The sequence below is a fragment of the Heteronotia binoei genome, chromosome 2 (genome assembly GCF_032191835.1).
Source record: "Heteronotia binoei isolate CCM8104 ecotype False Entrance Well chromosome 2, APGP_CSIRO_Hbin_v1, whole genome shotgun sequence".
Taxonomy (NCBI): domain Eukaryota; kingdom Metazoa; phylum Chordata; class Lepidosauria; order Squamata; family Gekkonidae; genus Heteronotia; species Heteronotia binoei.
In genome coordinates, this window is record NC_083224.1 from 5598734 (window position 1) to 5619117 (window position 20384).

General features: G+C 49.6%; 1 protein-coding gene across 1 annotated transcript in view; it reads right to left on the reverse strand.

Moving 5' to 3' along the window:
* Nucleotides 1-260: 260 nt before the first annotated feature.
* BPIFB1 (BPI fold containing family B member 1) overlaps nucleotides 261-20384 on the reverse strand; it is a 44918-nt gene continuing 24794 nt past the window's right edge. Inside the window, exons 7-15 of the mRNA XM_060263539.1 lie at nucleotides 19053-19132; nucleotides 17727-17897; nucleotides 17554-17595; nucleotides 15766-15915; nucleotides 13608-13675; nucleotides 6136-6181; nucleotides 4973-5036; nucleotides 576-652; nucleotides 261-314 (exon numbers count right to left, since the gene is read on the reverse strand). Of these exons, the coding sequence (XP_060119522.1) occupies nucleotides 261-314; nucleotides 576-652; nucleotides 4973-5036; nucleotides 6136-6181; nucleotides 13608-13675; nucleotides 15766-15915; nucleotides 17554-17595; nucleotides 17727-17897; nucleotides 19053-19132 (752 nt within the window). The remainder of the gene's footprint in view (nucleotides 315-575; nucleotides 653-4972; nucleotides 5037-6135; nucleotides 6182-13607; nucleotides 13676-15765; nucleotides 15916-17553; nucleotides 17596-17726; nucleotides 17898-19052; nucleotides 19133-20384) is intronic.

Sequence of the window (20384 nt, forward strand, 5' to 3'; positions counted from 1 at the left end):
ACGGTCAGGAAGTTCTTCCTAATGTTGAGCCGGGAACTCTTTTGATTTAATTTCAACCCATTGATTTAATTTCAACCCCTTCTGAGGCCACAGAAAACAATTCCACACCATCCTCTAGACGGCAGCCCTTCAAGGACTTGAAGATGGTGATCCTATCACCTCTCAGCCTCCTCCTCTGCAGGCTAGACACGCCCAGCTCCTTCAACCTTCCCTCATAGGACTTGGTCTCCAGACCCCTCACCATCTAGACCCGCTCCTGCTCAGATCAGTATTGCTAAGTCGCGGTGTTCCAGAAAAGGGGCCAACTGTCGTACCTGCCACAGATGGAAAAAGGTGGACTTGACAGTGACAGTGACTTGACAGTGGTTGCTACCTCGGCCTTCATAGACAAGGAGGACTCCAGGAGCACTCCCAAGCTCTTGACCTTCGGGGCCGAAATTAGTGGCACCCCATCAAAAACCGACAAGGGGATCTCCCTTCCTGGGCCGCCGCGATTGGCAACCTGGTCTTAGTGCAATCTACGTATTCTTCTGTACGTGCTTGTTTGACACCCCCAGTCACAAGTGAAGGATTACCTTGCCAGCAGCGATATTCTGAGAGGTCAAGCCCAGCTCCTGCACCAAGGGCACTGGGATTCCTTCAGCCAGCATCTCTGAAAGGAAGAGTGCAAAAGATACATTTGTATGCTGTGGATAGCAAAAAGGGGCAGAGGAAGGTTTCTGACTCTTAAATGTGAATTTTAGGTCCGGTAGAAGCCGATAAAGGTGAACACGAGAAAGTAAAAAGGAAAAGAGAAATACCAACTAGCAGGCGTCATTTTATAGGAAAAAAAGGTACAGGAGCTCAGTTGGAGATGGCGAGTTTGAACCTGGGACCTTCTGCTTACCAAGCAGATGTTTTACCACTGAGCCACCGTCCCTCCCCATTGAAGATTATGAGACCTCTTTATGCCCTGTTGTTGGCCTTCCAGAGGAACTGGTTGGCCATTGTGTGAGACAGGAGGCTGGACTAGATGGTCCTTCCCTGGTCTGATCCAGCAGGGCTCTTCTGATGTTCTTATGAAGGCCTCAGCCTCTCTGCCCTGCTGTTGGCCCTCCAGAAGAACTGGTTGGCCACTGTGTGAGACAGGAGGCTGGACTAGATGGACCCTCACTGGTTTGATCCAGCAGGGCTCTTCTGAGGTTCTTATGAAGGCCTCGGCCTCTCTGCCCTGTAGTTGGCCCTCCAGAGGAACTGGTTGGCCACTGTGTGAGACAGAAGGCTGGACTAGATGGACCCTCCCTGGTCTGATCCAGTAGGGCTCTTCTGATATTCTTATGAAGGCCTCAGGCAATGTGTCCTGTCATTGGCCTTCCAGAGGAACTGGCTGGCCCCTGTGTGAGACAGGAGGCTGGACTAGATGGACCCTCATTGGTCTGATCCAGCAGGGCTCTTCTGATGTTCTTGTGAAGGCCTCAGCCTCTATGCCCTGTTGTTGACCCTCCAGAAGAACTGGTTGGCCCCTGTGTGAGACTGGAGGCTGGACTAGATGGACCCTCACTGGTCTGATCCAGCAGGGCTCTTCTGATGTTCTTATGAAGGCCTCAGCCTCTCTGCCCTGTTGTTGACCCTCCAGAGGAACTGGTTGGCCCCTGTGTGAGACTGGAGGCTGGACTAGATGGACCCTCACTGGTCTGATCCAGCAGGGCTCTTCTGATGTTCTTATGAAGGCCTCAGCCTCTCTGCCCTGTTGTTGACCCTCCAGAGGAACTGATTGGCCACTGTGTGAGGCAGGAGGCTGGACTAGATGGGCCCTCACTCGTCTGATCCAGCAGGGCTCTTCTGATGTTTTTATGAAGGCCTCAGCCTCTCTGCCCTGTTGTTGGCCCTCCAGAGGAACTGATTGGCCACTGTGTGAGGCAGGAGGCTGGACTAGATGGGCCCTCACTGGTCTGATCCAGCAGGGCTCTTCTGATGTTCTTATGAAGGCCTCAGCCTCTCTGCCCTGTTATTGGCCTTCCAGAGGAACTGGCTGGTCACTGTGTGAGACAGGAGGCTGGACTAGATAGACCCTCACTGGTCTGATCCAGCAGGGCTCTTCTGATGTTCTTATGAAGGCCTCAGCCTCTCTGCCCTGTTGTTGACCCTCCAGAGGAACTGGTTGGCCGCTGTGTGGGACAGGAGGCTGGACTGGATAGACCCTCACTGGTCTGATCCAACAAGGTTCATCTGAAGTCCTTAACAAGCAACATTCCTTAGCAAATTTTGGCTCTTAGCTTTAGAGCCAGCAGGCTTAGTTCTTTCCATGCACACAAGTAAAAGCATTTGAATGCATTCCATTCCCACGAGAAGGGACTTGGTGGGATAAATTCTGGAAACAGCTGAGCTGGACTTTTTGTCCCAGCTGATGGCTGGGAAATCTAAGGAAGAAGCAAGAAAATATTGGATGAAGTTTTATGCCTGGCGAGGTACTTAAGATTCTCTGGTGTGAACTCATATCCCCTTTTTTCCTATACGCTGTATTACAAGGTTGCCTTTATTGGATTTGTCAAATTCAATAGATATTTTAACAAAAAGATTTATAATATAAAATACTATAATGTTGATGATGCATAGTTTAGAGACAATAATAACTGCCAATTTATGTATTAGGGTTTGTAGAGTCTTTTGGGATCAAGTGCCGTGTTCTACTGGAGAAAGTTTTCCTTCCAGACGTTTCGTTCTCAGCTGCGGAGAACATCCTCAGTGCTGTTGCAGCCGGAGCAGGCGCTCAGACCTTCTTGGCTGCTGTGCAGCAAGAAGGTCTGAGCACAGCAGCCAAGAAGGTCTGAGCGCCTGCTCCGGCTGCAAAGCCACTGAGGATGTTCTCCGCAGCTGAGAACGAAACGTCTGGAAGGAAAACTTTCTCCAGTAGAACACGGCACTTGATCCCGAAAGACTCTACAAACCCTAATGATGTTACCAGCCATGAAAACCTGAAATCTTTGATAATTTATGTATTTTAAGAAAATATTGCAGATGCAAACTTGTATTTTTGGAAAGTATTTTTTATGCAGAACAAGATTAATATGTAATCGGGGAGAGACGGTGGCTCAGTGGCAGAGCATCAGCTTGGTAAGCAGAAGGTCCCAGGTTCAATCCTCGGCATCTCCAACTCAAAAGGGTCCAGGCAAGTAGGTGTGAAAAACCTCAGCTTGAGACCCTGGAGAGCAGGACAGGGACGGTGGCTCAGTGGCAGAGCATCTGCTTGCGAAGCGGAAGGTCCCAGGTTCAGTCCCTGGCATCTCCACTAAAAAGGGTGTAGGCAAGTAGGCATGAAAAACCTCTGCTTGAGACCCTGGAGAGCAGGGGAGGGAGGGGTGCTCAGTGGTAGAGCATCTGCTTGGGAAGCCGAAGGTCCCAGGTTCAATCCCCGGCATCTCCAACTAAAATGGTCCAGGCAAACAGGCGTGAAAAACCTCAGCTTGAGACCCTGGAGAGCCACTGCCAGTCTGAGGAGACAATACTGACTTTGATGGACCGAGGGTCTGATTCAGTAGAAGGCAACTTCATATGTACTCTTATTTTCTACCCCCTTCTATTTTCTATCCCCTATTTTCTGAAATTAATAAAACTTCTATAAGTTGAAGGCATTCCATTTTCCGTTTAAGAACATAAGAGAAGCCATGTTGGATCAGGCCAGTGGCCCATCAAGTCCAACACTCTGTGTCACGCAGTGGCAAAAATGTTATATACACACATACACTGTGGCTAATACCCACTGATGGACCTGTGCTCCATATTTTTATCTAACCCCCTCTTGAAGGTGGCTATACTTGTGGCCGCCACCACCTCCTGTGGCAGTGAATTCCACATGTTAATCACCCTTTGGGTGAAGAAGGACTTCCTTTTATCCGTTTTAACCTGTCTGCTCAGCAATTTCATCGAATGCCCACGAGTTCTTGTATTGTGAGAAAGGGAGAAAAGTACTTCTTTCTCTACTTTCTCCATCCCATGCATTATCTTGTAAACCTCTATCATGTCACCCCTCAGTCGACGTTTCTCCAAGCTAAAGAGTCCCAAGCGTTTCAACCTTTCTTCAAAGGGAAAGTGCTCCAGCCCTTTAATCATTCTAGTTGCCCTTCTCTGGACTTTCTCCAATGCTATAATATCCTTTTTGAGGTGCGGCGACCAGAACTGCACACAGTACTCCAAATGAGACCGCACCATCGATTTATACAGGGGCATTATGATACTGGCTGATTTGTTTTCAATTCCCTTCCTAATAATTCCCAGCATGGCGTTGGCCTTTTTTATTGCAGACGCACACTGTCTTGACATTTTCAGTGAGTTATCTACCACGACCCCAATATCTCTCTCTTGGTCAGTCTCTGCCAGTTCACACCCCATCAACTTGTATTTGTAGCTGGGATTCTTGGCCCCAATGTGCATTACTTTGCACTTGGCCACATTGAACCGCATCTGCCACGTTGACGCCCACTCACCCAGCCTCAACAGATCTCTTTGGAGTTCCTCACAATCCTCTCTGGTTCTCACCACCCTGAACAATTTAGTGTCATCCGCAAACTTGGCCACTTCACTGCTCACTCCCAACTCTAAATCATTTATGAACAAGTTAAAGAGCATGGGACCCAGTACCGAGCCCTGCGGCACCCCACTGCTTACCGTCCTCCACTGCGAAGACTGCCCATTTATACTGACTCTCTGCTTCCTATTACTAAGCCAGTTTTTGATCCACAAGAGGACCTGTCCTTTTACTCCATGACTCTCAAGCTTTCTAAGGAGCCTTTGATGAGGAACTTTATCAAAAGCTTTCTGGAAGTCAAGGTAAACAACATCTATCGGGTCGCCTTTGTCCACATGTTTGTTCACCCCCTCAAAGAAATGTAACAGGTTAGTGAGGCAAGATCTTCCCTTGCAGAACCCATGCTGAGTCTTCCTCAATGTCGCTGAGGGATCTCTCCTCAGCGCCCCTCAGGAGCCCAGTGCTTACGGTTTTGATGTGGCAAGAGGCAGGCAGACACCGCTCGTAGGATCAGGCCAGTCAGATGCTGAACCTGGAACGAAGAGAAACAAATAAGTGAGGGGAACCACAGAGGCGAGAAAGCAAGCAAGGGTTCAGTGGCACTCAGAAAGCCAGAATGGTGCTGTGCCTACAGGACAAGCTTCGAATCCCGACTCTGCCACATGACCTGAAGCCAGTCACACACTCTGTCTCTCTTCCTAAGTGACCTCACGGGGCGACCATAAGGATAAAATGGAGAAGTGGAGAAGGTTGGGGAGGAAGGTTGGGTATAAATGAAATAAATCAGCTGCCCTCTGAAGCAAATTTTCCAGAGAGGAGAAGGATGATGATGATATTGGGCTTATATCCCGCCCTCCACTCCAAATCTCAGAGTCTCAGAGCGACTCACACAATCCCCTTTATCTTCCTCCCCCACAACAGACACCCTGTGAGGTGGGTGGGGCTGAGAGAGAGCTCTGACAGAAGATGCCATTTCAAAGACAACTCGTGCAATAGCGCTGGCTAGCCCAAGGCCATTCCAGCAGGTGCAAGTGGAGGAGTGGGTAGTCAAACCCGGTTCTCCCAGATAAGAGAGCTCTGGCTGACCCAAGGCCATTCCAGCAGCTGCAAGCGGAGGAGTGGGGAATCAAACCCGGTTCTCCCAGATAAGAGCCCGCACACTTCACCACTACACCAAACTGGCTCTCAGAGACTCAGAGCAGCTCACAATCTCCTTTATCTTCCTCCCCCACAGCAGACGTGTCTCTTATGTTAAACAAGTTTGGCCACACCTGCCCTACAGGAAAGTGACAACTCCCGTAGGGCATGGATGTTCTCACAACGTTCCACCAGGTGTGGACCAAGGCCAAAACATCCGTAGCCCTATTGCAGGACAGCTGGACTGCCATCAGTTCAGGGACCACCAAAAGTTTCTTATTACTCCAGCGTAATGCTCTTCCAGGGGCATACTGAGAGAGGCAGTCGCGAAGGTACGTGGGTCTCTGACCGCTAAGACCGCTTAAGGGCCTTAAAGGTTTAAACCCCTTTTGCAATATAATTCTTGGGAGGTTTATTGACTGCGCTCGGTATTCTATGACTCAACAAACCTCTACAATATTAACAAACGATCCCAATAGAAACGTGGTACTTACATCATAGTTTCCAGCTGCTGAGCCTACTAGGCTAAGATTCTCCAATCTGAAAAGAAAGAATAAAGCAGAAACACTTATCTTAAGAACATAAGATAAGAGAAGCCATGTTGGATCAGGCCAATGGCCCATCCAGTCCAACACTCTGTGTCACACAGTGGCCAAAGATATATACACTGTGGCTAATAGCCACTGATGGACCTCTGCTCCATATTTTTATCTAAACCCCTCTTAAAGCTGGCTATGCTTGTGGCCGCCACCACCTCCTGTGGCAGTGAATTCCACATGTTAATCACCCTTTGGGTAAAGAAGTACCTCCTTTTATCCGTTTTAACCTGTTCGCTCAGCAATTTCATCGAATGCCCACGAGTTCTTGTATTGTGAGAAAGGGAGAAAAGTACTTCTTTCTCTACTTTCTCCATCCCATGCATAATCTTGCAAACCTCTATCATGTCTCCCCGCAGTCGACCTTTCTCCAAGCTAAAAAGTCCCAAGCGTTTCAACCTTTCTTCATAGGGAAAGTGTTCCCTTTGTAAAACATGTTTGTATGCTGCAGGCCTTCATGGAATAGGGTTGCCGATCCGCAGTTGGGTAGCAAGGAAGCCCCTAAGGGTTCTGTGACTAAGCCAACCTCCAATATGCTCAACAAATTCTCCTTAAAGTTTACAACACAAACAGAAACAAACACTTAAAGCAGTGAATTGTACATAAGATGAAGTCATGCAATATGCATGGTCCTTGAAAAGGACCAAATAGGTGAAGTTCTACAATATGCACAGTCTTTCTTGGGACCAATACTCCTTCAAATGGTTTCAGCCAAGAACTGGCAAGATAGAGTCTTCTTCACGAATCAAACTGCGGTAGGAAAAAAGCCAACAGTAGCAGGCAGCTCTCTGCCTCGGTTTCTCTGAAGCTTCCCCAGGCCGAGTGAAGAAGGATACAAACTAAATATACAAATAATGCTTACAGAAATAATTTCAAATGCTCAAACGAACCATTTTACCTTAATGCAAAAAAATTACAAAATTGGCAATGGAAATCAATCCATCTCTATTGATATTGGGTTACTTAATCCCCAGGTGGGGGCAGGGGATCCCCGAGTTTGGAGGCCCTCCCCCCGCGAGGGGGGGAGAAATGTCTATGAGCCGCCAAAGAAGGTGCCTCTCTCCTTCATTATGTCCAAGGGAGGGAAGGCGTATAAAAGGTGTGCGGTCCCTTTAAATGTGATGGCCCGAACTCCCTTTGGAGTTCAATTATACTTGTCACAACCAGGATTCTTTTTCTAGCAGGAGCTCCTCTGCATATTAGGCCACGCCCCCCCCCTGATGTAGCCAATCCTCCTGGAGCTTACAGTAGGCCCTGTACGAAGAGCCCTCTAAACTCTTGGAGGATTGTCTCCTGACTCCACCCCAAATGTCTCCTGGCTTAGGGTTGCCAATCCCCAGGTGGGGGCAGGGGATCCTCCGGTTTGGAGACCCTCCCCCCACTTCAGGGTTGTCAGAAAGCAGGGGGAGGGGAGGGAAATGTCTGCTGGGAACTCTGTTATTCCCTATGGAGATTTATTCCCATAGAAAATCATGGAGAATTGATCTGCGGGTATCTGGGGCTCTGAGGGGGACTGTTTTTTGGGATAGAGGCACCAAATTTTCAGTACAGCATCTAGTGCCTCTCCCCAAAATACCCCCCCAAGTTTCAAAACAATTGGACCAGGGGGTCCAATTCTATGAGCCCCAAAAGAAGGTGCCCCTATCCTTCATTATTTCCTATGGAAGGGAGGCATTGAAAAGGTGTGCCGTCCCTTTCAATGTGATGGCCAGAACGCCCTTTGGAGTTCAATTATGCTTGTCACAGCCTTGATCTTGACTCCACCCTTAATGTCTCCTGACTCCACCCCCAATGTCTCCTGACTCCACCCCCAATGTCTCCTGACTCCACCCCCAATGTCTCCTGGCTTTGTCCCAAAGTCTCTTGGCTCCACTCCCCCAAAGTCCCCAGATCAGGGCCGTAGCCAGGATTTTAAAAGCCAAGGGGTTTTTCAAAAACTCAGGGGGGCCCCTTTAAGAACATAAGAACATAAGAGAAGCCATGTTGGATCAGACCAACGGCCCATCAAGTCCAACCCTCTGTGTCACACAGTGGCAAAAAATTTTATATACACACATACACTGTGGCTAATAGCCACTGATGGACCTGTGCTCCATATTTTTATCTAAACCCTTCTTGAAGGTGGCTATACTTGTGGCCGCCACCACCTCCTGTGGCAGTGAATTCCACATGTTAATCACCCTTTGGGTGAAGAAGTACTTCCTTTTATCCGTTTTAACCTGTCTGCTCAGCAATTTCATCGAATGCCCACGAGTTCTTGTATTGTGAGAAAGGGAGAAAAGTACTTCTTTCTCTACTTTCTCCATCCCATGCATTATCTTGTAAACCTCTATCATGTCACCCCGCAGTCGACGTTTCTCCAAGCTAAAGAGTCCCAAGCGTTTCAACCTTTCTTCATAGGGAAAGTGCTCCAGCCCTTTAATCATTCTAGTTGCCCTTATCTGGACTTTCTCCAATGCTATAATATCCTTTTTGAGGTGCGGCGACCAGAACTGCACACAGTACTCCAAATGAGACCGCACCATCGATTTATACAGGGGCATTATGATACTGGCTGATTTGTTTTCAATTCCCTTCCTAATAATTCCCAGCATGGCGTTGGCCTTTTTTATTGCAAACGCACACTGACTTGACATTTTCAGTGAGTTATCTACCACGACCCCAATATCTCTCTCTTGGTCAGTCTCTGCCAGTTCACACCCCATCAACTTGTATTTGTAGCTGGGATTCTTGGCCCCAATGTGCATTACTTTGCACTTGGCCACATTGAACCTCATCTGCCACGTTGATGCCCACTCACCCAGCCTCAACAGATCCCTTTGGAGTTCCTCACAATCCTCTCTGGTTCTCACCACCCTGAACAATTTAGTGTCATCCGCAAACTTAGCCACTTCACTGCTCACTTCCAGCTCTAAATCATTTATGAACAAGTTAAAGAGCATGGGACCCAGTACCGAGCCCTGCGGCACCCCACTGCTTACCGTCCTCCACTGCGAAGACTGCCCATTTATACTCACTCTCTGCTTCCTATTACTCAGCCAGTTTTTTGATCCACAAGAGGACCTGTCCTTTTACTCCATGACTCTCAAGCTTTCTAAGGAGCCTTTGATGAGGAACTTTATCAAAAGCTTTCTGGAAGTCAAGGTAAACAACATCTATTGGGTCTCCTTTGACCACATGTTTGTTCACCCCCTCAAAGAAATGTAACAGGTTAGTGAGGCAAGATCTTCCCTTGCAGAACCCATGCTGAGTCTTCCTCAATAACCCGTGTTCATCTATGTGCCTACTCATTCTGTCCTTGATAATGGTTTCTACCAACTTTCCCGGTATTGAAGTCAGACTGACTGGCCTGTAATTTCCCGGGTCTCCTCTGAAACCTTTTTTAAAGATGGGGGTACCTTCCAGTCCTCAGGAACGGAGGCAGATTTCAATGAAAGATTAAAGATTTTTGTTAGAAGATCCACAAGTTCAACTTTGAGTTCTTTCAGAACTCTCGGATGTATGCCATCCGGACCCGGTGACTTATTAGTTTTTAATTTGTCTATCAGTTGTAGGACCTCCTCTTTTGTCACCTCAATCTGACTCAGGTCTTTCAACACCCCTTCCAAAATTAGTGGTTCTGGGGCGGGCAAAAAGTTCTCATCTTCCACAGTGAAGACGGAGGCAAAAAATTCATTTAGCTTCTCAGCCATTTCTCTATCCTCCTTCAGTAATCCTTTTACCCAATGGTCATCCAAGGGCTCCACTGCCTCCCTGGCTGGTTTCCTACTTCTAATATATTTGAAGAAAGTTTTATTGTTGGTCTTTATGTTTTTTGCAATATGCTCCTCATAGTCCCTTTTTGCCTGCCTGATCACAGTCTTGCATTTGATTTGCCACAGCCTGTGTTCCCTTTTACTAATCTCACTTGGACTGGTTTTGCACCGCTTAAAGGAGTCCTTCTTACCTTTTACAGCTTCCATTACTTTGTTTGTTAACCACGCAGGCCTTTTCTTATGCCTGTTTGTGCCTTTCCTAACTTGTGGTATGTATTTTATCTGCAGGACTTGCAGGACTGCAGGACTTGCGGCTTCTCAGAAGCTTTCTGGGGTGGGGGCAAAAGCTGGAGGCTCTGAAAGCAGCCATGTTAGGGTTGCCAATCCCCAGGTGGGGGCAGGGGATCCCCCCTGTTTTGGAGGCCCTCCCCCCACTTCAGGGTCATCAGAAAGCGGGGGGAGGGGAGGGAAATGTCTGCCGGGAACTCTTATTATTCCCTACGGAGACTTATTCCCATAGGAAATAATGAAGAATTGATCTGCGGGTATCTGGGGCTCTGGGAGAGTTGCTTTTTGAGGTAGAGGCACCACATTTTCAGTATAGCATCCAGTGCCGCTCCGCAAAATACCCCCCAGGTTTCAAAAAGATTGGACCGGGGGGTCCAATTCTATGAGCCCCGCAAAGAAGGTGCCCCTCTCCTTCATTATTTCCTATGGAAGGAAGGCATTTTAAAAGGTGTGCAATGGTCTCTTTAAATGTGACGGCAAGAACTCCCTTTAGAGTTCAATTATGATTGCCACACCCTTGCTCCAGGTTCCACCCTCAATGTCTCCTGGCTCCACCCCCAAAGTCTCCAGATATTTCTTGAATTGGACTTGGCAACCCTGGGCCAAGTGGAGGCAGCCATCCCTGAAGCTTTGGAGTCAAACAGGGACTGCCTATTGCTTGCAAGCTGGGGGGTTTCCGCCCACCTCTCTTTCCCTCCCCACGGCGCTTTGCAGCCACAGCTCCGTCCCTTCTTGGCCCAGTCCAAGTGGAGGGGAGGGACGGTGGCTCAGTGGTAGAGCATCTGCTTGGGAAGCAGAAGGTCCCAGGTTCAATCCCCGGCATCTCCAAAAAAGGGTCCAGGCAAATAGATGTGAAAAACCTCAGCTTGAGACCGCGGAGAGCTGCTGCCAGTCTGAGAAGACAATACTGACTTTGATGGACCAAGGGTCTGGTTCAGTATAAGGCAGCTTCATATGTTCATATATGTTCCATGGAGCTTCCTCCAGTTCCTGCTTCTCCATCTCTCTCCTCTCCGCCTGCTGCTTTTGCTGCTTCAACTCCAGCTACTGCTGATGACACTTCGGCAGCTCAGCCATGGCAAAAAGAGGAAAAGATGGGGCTGTCAAGCCCCTGGCCCAGGTGGGGGTTCCCCCGTCTGGGAGGTTTCCAACCCGCCGGCCCACGTCACCAACAGAAGCGATGTCATCGCGCTGGAGACGTCGCGTAGCGACCGTTCTAGGCGATTCCGGGAAAGCTCTATGGGTTTCCCGGACGCTCCAGCCATTTGAGAGGGGAAACTCTATGGTACAATAGGTACCATAGAGTTTCCCCCTCCCAAATGGCTAGAGTGTCTGGGAAAACCAGAGAGCTTTCCCGGAATCGCCTAGAGCGGTCACCACATGACAGGGCTGGCATGATGACGTCACTTCCAGGTGACATCATAAGAACATAAGAGAAGCCATGTTGGATCAGGCCAATGGCCCATCCAGTCCAACACTCTGTGTCACACAGTGGCCAAAAATTTATATATATATACACACACACACACACACACACACACACACACACACTGTGGCTAATAGCCACTGATGGACCTCTGCTCCATATTTTTATCCAGATAAGTTGACGTTGGTTATGTTTGTAGCCACCACCACCTCCTGTGGAAGTCAGGAGGGCCCTTGCCTGGCAGTGCCCCTACAGGCCCTCCCTGTGGCTACAGGCTTGCCCCAGATATTTCTTTAATTGGACTTGGCAATTATGATTATGAAAGGCCTTTAAAGCCCCCCCCCCCTCTCTGGACCCACATATCTGAAGGACCAGCTCCTCTTCTATACCCCCAATGTGCCTACGATGTAGTTTAGTGTAGTGGTTAAGTGCGCTGGACTCTTATCTGGGAGAACCGGGTTTGATTCCCCACTCCTCCACTTGCACCTGCCGGGATGGCCTTGGGTCAGCCATAAGTCTCGTAGGAGTTGTCCTTGAAAGGGCAGCTGCTGGGAGAGCCCTCTCAGCCCCACCCACCTCACAGGGTGTCTGTTGTGGGGGAAGGAGATAAAGGAGATTGTGAGCCGCTCCGAGTCTCTGATTCAGAGAGAAGGGAAAGGAAAGGTCCCCTGTGCAAGCACCAGTCGTTTCCGACTCTGGGGTGAGGTTGCTTTCACGTTTTCACGGCAGACTTTTGATGGGGTGGTTTGCCATTGCCTTCCCCGGTCATCTACGCTTTCCCCCCAGCCAGCTGGGGACTCATTTGACCGACCTCGGAAGGAGGGAAGGCTGAGTCAACCTCGGGCCGGCTATCTGAACCCAGCTTCCGCCGGAATCGAACTCAGGATAGTGAGCAAAGTGTTCAGACCACAATACTGCAGTACTGCTGCTTTACCGCTCTGCGTCACGGGGCCGCTTCAGAGAGAAGGGCGGGGTATAAATCTGCAATTCTTCTTCTTCTTCTGGCTGCCACCTACAGACTCTCTCCCCGCAGCCCCCATGGTGGTCTGCTGGTACCATTTCCCATTGGAGCCCCCACTCTGTGGAACAGGTTCCCTGAGCAGGTGAAGGCAGAACCATCTTTGGAAACCTTCAGGAGGTGTTACAAATCCATATCATTCATAAAGGCTTTTGTATGGCTGAATAAAATGCCCTGTTGTGTACTCAGGTCTTACACACTGAGCGGTCTTGTGTACTCAGGTCTTACACACTGATGTAAGAAATTGAATATACTTCCATATGTTACCAATAAAATGGTGTGAAACAAAAACCTGCAGTACTGCAGTCCTAAGCTCTGCTCACGACCTGAGTTCGATCCCAGCAGAAGCTGGTTCAGGTAGCTGGCTCAGCCTTCCATCCTTCCGAGGTCGGTCAAATGAGTTCCCAGCTTGCTGGGGGGAAAGCGTAGATGACTGGGGAAGGCAATGGCAAACCACCCCATAACAAGTCTGCCGTGAAAGCATTGTGAAAGCAACGTCACCCCAGAGTCGGAAACGACTGGTGCTTGCACAGGGGACCTTTCCTTTCCTTTCCTTACAGACTGAGGGCCTTTCCAGCTTCCTTAATGGTGTCAATTTCCTGCATCCTTCAACTTTTCCTGGTCTTCCTATAACATGACCAAAGTACAACAGTAGTCTTTTCATGGGGTCTGAACTGCAGGCATATTTGAGGGAGAAAAGGGATGTGAGTGTGGACAGCTTCAAGAGGGGACTTGGGAAACAGATGGAGCAGAGGAATTTCCAGTTTGGAACTGGGAACCCTCACTGGGTTTCTAGAAAATGTCCAGAATCAAGCTCTGGTTCCAAAGGCCCAGAGAAGAGAGCTTGAGCTAATGAGCGATGTGCAAGAAACTGGATTTTTACCGTGGACTGTGAAGAGTGAAGATCAGTTTCCCACCGTCGAGAGAAGGATGAGCCAGCCAAACGATATTCTGCAATTTAAAAACGAGACAGTCATTAGCACTCAAGGCCGCTGCCAAGAGACACACACCGGTCGAAACTAAACTAAACCCCGAACAACAAAAGAAAAAGAACAGAGAGCTCCCAACAAAAGAAACGAGGAACACAAAAGTCCTTTTCAGACATTACAATCGCAGCGGTTATGGAAGGATTTAGAGTGTGGTTAGCAAGCTTCCAAGCTGCTCTTTAGCGTTCCAGGTATTTCTGCACTGTAACCCTTCCGTTGCCCTTTCGGCTATGGCCTTCCTTGGTCGCTATCAGCTCTTGGGTTGATGCACCAGTTTCTCACTGGAGAGGACAAACCAGCACAGCTGTGTGAAGCAAATCGACCTGAACGGGTACCGGTGCACGGCATCAGGGCATGCGCTGTTTGTAAAGGTTACTTGGATGGTTCACTCAGAGTGGGACGCGGAGGGTTTCTAACAGAGGCTAGGTGGCCATCTGACGGCAGTGCAGATTCCATGAATTTAGGCAGATCATGAGAAGGAGGGCAGGAAGTAGGCTTGCCAACCCCCAGGTCCCGGCGGGGGTTCTCCAGGCGCCTTCCCGCCCCCAGTCAGCAGGCCGGCGGGGGGAAGCCCCGCCCCCAAAGCCACCATGTGACTTTCCACCTCCGGAGGCTTCAGTCTCCACTTGGAAAGGCTTCCTCTTGGGATGGGGTGTCTGTGTTACTTGGAAGAAGTTGGCAGCAACTCGCGAGTAGAGATGCCAATCCCTCACTTCAGAGTTGCCAGAAATCACGGGTGGTGGTGGGGGGAGGAGAACGTCTGCGGAGCATTTCATTATTCCCTATGTGGAGATCGATACTCATAGGGCATAATGGGGAATTGATCTGGAGGTTTTGGGGGCTCTGGGGAAGCCGTTTTTTGAGGTAGAGGCACCAAATTTTCAGTATAGTATCTAGTGCCTCTCCCCAAAGTACCCCCCCCCAAGTTTCAAAACTATTGGACCAGGGGGTCCAATTCTATGAGCCCCAAAAGAAGGTGCCCCTATCCTTCATTATTTCCTATTTAAAAAGGTGTGCCGTCCCTTTACATGTGATGGCCAGAACTTCCTTGGAATTCAATGATGCTTGTCACACCCTTGTTCCTGGCTCCGCCCCCCAAAGTCTCCTGGCTCCACCCCCAAAGTCCCCAGATATTTCTCGAATTGGACTTGGCAACATTAGCAGGAAGTGTTGCACCAGCGCTTAGTTCTTGGGGCCATTTCTTACACACCCTGGGAAAAGGGGTCACTGGGTGTGTGGAGGGGGGGAGGTATTTCTGATTTTCCTACATTGTACATGGGGTTACACTACATGACCCTGGATGTACCTTCCAACTCTTTAATGTAGTGCCAACAAGGAAGGAAGGAAGGAAGGAAGGAAGGAAGGAAGGAAGGAAGGAAGGAAGGAAGGAAAAGAAGAAGAAGATATTGGATTTATATCCTGCCCTCCACTCCAAATCTCAGAGCCTCAGAGCGGCTCACAATCTCCTTGTGAGGTGAGTGGGGCTGAGAGGGCTCTCAAAGAGCAGTTGCCCTTTCAAAGACAACTCCTGCAAGAGCTCTGGCTGACCCAAGGCCATTCCAGCAGCTGCAGGTGGAGGAGTGGGGAATCAAACCCGGTTCTCCCAGATAAGAGAGCTCTGGCTGACCCAAGGCCATTCCAGCAGGTGCAAGTTGAGGAGTGGGGAATCAAACCCGGTTCTCCCAGATAAGAGAGCTCTGGCTGACCCAAGGCCATTCCAGCAGCTGCAAGTGAAGGAATGGGGAATCAAACCCCATTCTCCCAGATAAGAGAGCTCTGGCTGACCCAAGGCCATTCCAGCAGCTGCAAGTGGAAGAGTGGGGAATCAAACCCGGTTCTCCCAGATAAGAGAGCTCTGGCTGACCCAAGGCCATTCCAGCAGCTGCAAGTGGAGGAGTGGGGAATCAAACCCGGTTCTCCCAGATAAGAGAGCTCTGGCTGACCCAAGGCCATTCCAGCAGCTGCAAGTGGAGGAGTGGGGAATCAAACCCGGTTCTCCCAGATAAGAGAGCTCTGGCTGACCCAAATTAATAAATTAATAAATCTCGTACTCACAAGACGGATGGTAAAAAGGGGCCCGTAAGCGCCTGCTGGATGCTCTGTGTAGACCCGGATTTCAATAGGCTGCCACAGCTGGATCTTTCCAACACTCAGAGAGAGCGAGGGGGTCCCAGTAGTTATTTGCACTGCCTGAATATGGGAGACCTGAAAGATTTGAGGATGGGAGAAAAAAGTCAAATGACAAGCAGAAAGGTACCAGCTGGATATTAGGAAATTTTTTTTTTTACAGTCAGAGTAGTTCAGAGGTGGAACCAGCTGGCTAAGAAGGTGGGTGAGCTCTCCTTCATTGGTAATCTTCAAACCGCGGCTGGATGATTATTTGTCGGAGAAGAAGAAGATATTGGATTTATATCCCGCCCTCCACTCCGAAGAGTCTCAGAGCGGCTCACAATCTCCTTTCCCTTCCTCCCCCACAACAGACACCCTGTGAGGTAGATGAAGATATTGGATTTATATCCCGCCCTCCACTCTGAAGAGTCTCAGAGCGGCTCACAATCTCCTTTCCCTTCCTCCCCCACAACAGACACCCTGTGAGGTAGATGAAGATATTGGATTTATATCCCGCCCTCCACTCCGAAGAGTCTCAGAGAGGCTCACAATCTCCTTTCCCTTCCTCCCCCACAACAGACACCCTGTGAGGTAGATGAAGATATTGGATTTATATCCCGCCCTCCACTCTGAAGAGTCTCAGAGCGGCTCACAATCTCCTTTCCCTTCCTCCCCCACAACAGACACCCTGTGAGGTAGATGAAGATATTGGATTTATATTCCGCCCTCCACTCCGAAGAGTCTCAGAGCGGCTCACAATCTCCATTAACTCCCCCCCCCCACACAAACACACAACAGACACCCTGTGAGGTAGATGAAGATATGGGATTTATATCCCGCCCTCCACTCCGAAGAGTCTCACAGCAGCTCACAATCTCCTCTCACAGCAGCTGCCCTTTCAAGGACAACCTCTGCCAGAGCTATGGCTGACCCATGGCCATGCTAGCAGGTGCAAGTGGAGGAGTGGGGAATCAAACTTGGTTCTCCCAGATAAGAGAGCTCTGGCTAGGGTTGCCAAGTCCAATTTAAGAAATATCTGGGGACTTTGGAGGTGGAGCCAGGAGACTTTGGGGAGTTCCGGCCATCACACTTAAAGGGACGGCACACCTTTTCAATGCCTTCTTTCCATAGGAAATAATGAAGGAGAGGGGCACCTTCTTTTGGGGCTCATAGAATTGGACCCCCTGGTCCAATCGTTATGAAACTTGGGGGGTATTTTGGAGAGAGGCACTAGATGCTGTACTGAAAATTTGGTGCCTCTACCTCAAAAAACAGCCCCCCCAGAGCCCCAGATACCCGCGCATCAATTCTCCATGATTTTCTATGGGAATAAGTCTACATAGGGAATAACAGAGTTCCCAGCAGACATTTCCCTCCCCTCCCCCCGCTTTCTGACGACCCTGAAGACGTTGCAGCAGCAGCTCCGAAACTCATCTCACCGAAACAAATGTAGAGGCTTCCGGCAGCGACGATGCAAAACAGTTGTGAGAACGTTAGATAATGTAAAAGGCGAGTTTCCAATGCGGTGACAGAGAGCCGCAAACTGCCAGTGTAAAATCGCCCTATGTTCAAGGGAACTGCACTGCGGAGTTTTTATTTATATAGTTTAGGGAAAGTCTCCTGGCCCCACCCCCAAAGTCTCCCGGCCCCACCCCCAAAGTCCCCAGATATTATCTGAAGTTAGACTTGGCAACCCCGTGTGGAGGTTGTAGGGAAGAGTGAAAAGGTACTGACCTTCCGTACCACAGCTGCTATCTGGTGCACAAGGACAGCGCACTGGGGAGAAATTGAAAAAGAGAGAGTGAAGACGCTGAGGGTGGCATGGCTGAAGCAATGGGGAAGCAGGGGCCGGAGCTCTGCCACATAGCAGAGCTTCCCTTCTCGATCCACCCTGGTTCGGGGCTCACCTCGCTTTGGCCGCCGAGGTTGAAGACCCGGGGAGGCAGGAGGGCCTGGAAAGCCGACTCCAGGTAGTTGCTGCTCAAGACCATGTTCATGGGAGATCCGTCCAGGGGAATGGAAGGAAGCGGGTGGGAGTCCGGGGGGATCATGATGCTCTGTCCTCCGGGGTTCTGACCCTGGGAAGCAAGAAGGAGGAGAATCAGCAGCCTGAAGAAGCTCTGCCTGCCATAAATGCAGGCTAAAATGTTCTCTGAAAATTAGAAGAAGAAGATTCCTTCCCTCCCTCCTTCCTTCTTTACTTCCCTCCCTCCCTCCTTCCTTCCTTCCTTCCCTCCCTCCTTCCTTCCCTCCCTCTTTCCTTTCCTCCTTCCTTCTTTCCTTCCTTCCTTCCCTCCCTCCTTCCTTCCTTGTCCTGTGGTTCCTTTCAAAAATCTGACGTTCGTCTTGCGGCTCTCAAACATCTGACATTTATTCTATGTGGCTCTTACGTTAAACAAGTTTGGCCAACCCTGCCATAGACTCCACCCTCCGAAGCAGCAATTTCCTTCAGAGGAACAGATCTTTGTTGTCTGGAGGCAAATTCCCTTTCCAGAACTCCAGCTCCCAACTGGAAGTTGGTAACCCTCCAAATCCACTTTATACTTGAACTAGGCTGACTCCTTCGGTTAAGCTACTGTAGCTGCCATCATTCCCCCACCAAATTTGGTCTGGAATTTTGCTCCAGTTATTTTGTTTCTTCAGTGACCCTTTTAACCCTTTTTGTCCCATTTTGAAGGGAATGGAATTCTAGCAGGAGCTCCTTTGCATATTAGGCCACACAACCGATGTAGCCAATCCTCCAAGAGTTTACAAGGCTCTTTTTTGCAAGCTCTTGGAGGATTGGCTACATCAGTGGGGCGTGGCCTAATATGCAAAGGAGCTCCTGCTAGAATTCCACCCCTGGCCCACACACCCCTGATGTAGCCAATCCTCCAAGAGCTCACAAAAAAGAGCCTTGTAAGCTCTTGGAGGATTGGCTACATCAGGAGTGTGTGGCCTAATATGCAAAGGAGCTCCTGCTAGAATTCCACCTCTGGCCCACACACCCCTGATGTAGCCAATCCTCCAAGAGTTTACGAGGCTCTTTTTTGCAAGCTCTTGGAGGATTGGCTAAATCAGTGGGGCGTGGCCTAATATGCAAAGGAGCTCCTGCTAGGATTCCACCCCTGACATTTTGAATGCTGAAAAACACCAATTGGAAGAAAAACACTCTGGCGCTGTGAGCAAAAGCAAAGGAGGTCAGAGACCAACACGCCAGGTGCCTTCTGAAACCAAAGACAGCCCAGACTTACTTCATAAACGAGCTGCAAGCTGTCTTCATAAAGATGGAATGACCCAGGGAACATATGGAACATTTTTTCATCCATGGAACCTGAGGGGAAAGAGGGGAGCTGTCATCCAAGGAGAAAGAAACCAGGAGGGCTCCCTAAGCGCTACCCATTCAGAAAATGATCCCTCAGTCTGCCAAGGTCTGTTTGGCATGCGGAAGGTCCCAGGTTCAATCCCCGGCATCTCCATTTAAAGGGACCAGACAGGAGGGGATGGGAAAGCTCTCTCTGTCTGAGGCCCTGGAGAGCAGCTGCCAGTCTGAATAGACAATACTGACTGCAAAGGGTTGTGGCTCCGTGGTAGAGCATCTGCTTGGCATGCAGAAGGCCCCAGGTTCGATCCCCGGCATCTCCAGTTAAAAGGATCAGGCGGTAGGTGATGCAAAAGAGCTTTCTCTGCCTGAGAACCTGGAAAGCAGCGGCCAGTCTGAGTAGAGAAGACTGACCTTGAGGGGACTGATTCAGTAGAAGGCAACTTTGCGGGTGTAGTTTTATAAGGGCCAGCGGCTCAGTGGCAGAGCCTCTCCTTGGCATGCAGAAGTTCTTCAACATACCCAATTAAAAAGACTTTTATCTGCCTGAGACCCTGGAGAGCTGCTGCCAGCCAAAGTAGACAACACTGACCTTGATGAGCCAAGGTTCTGCATCAATATAAAGCAGCTTCATAGGATCATAGATTTGGAAGGGACCTCCAGGGTCATCTAGTCCAACCCCCTGCACAATGCAGGAAAGTCACAAACACCTCCCCTTCAATGCACAGGATCTTCATTGCTATCAGAGGGCCATCCAGCCTCTGTTGAAAAACCTCCAAGGAAGAAGAGACCACCAACTCCCGAGGAAGCCTGTTCCACTGAGGAACCGCTCCAACGGTCAGGAAGTTCTTCCTAATGTTGAGCTGGAAACACTCCTGATTTAATTTCAACCTGTTGGTTCTGGTTCTACCTTCTGGGATCACAGAAAATAATTCCACACCATCCTCTATAGCAGGGGTGGCCAACGGTAGCTCTCCAGATGTTTTTTGCCTGCAACTCCCATCAGCCCCAGCTATCAGCCATGCTGGCTGGGGCTGATGGGAGTTGTAGGCAAAAAACATCTGGAGAGCTACCGTTGGCCACCCCTGCGCTATAGGACAGCCCTTCAAGCGCTTGAAGATGGTGATCATATCATCTCTCAGCTGCCTCCTCTCCAGGCTAAACATGCCCAGCTCCTTCAACCTTTCTTCATAGGACTTGGTCTCCAGACCCCTCACCATCTTCGTCGCCCTCCTCTGGACCTGTTCCAGCTTCTCTAGATCCT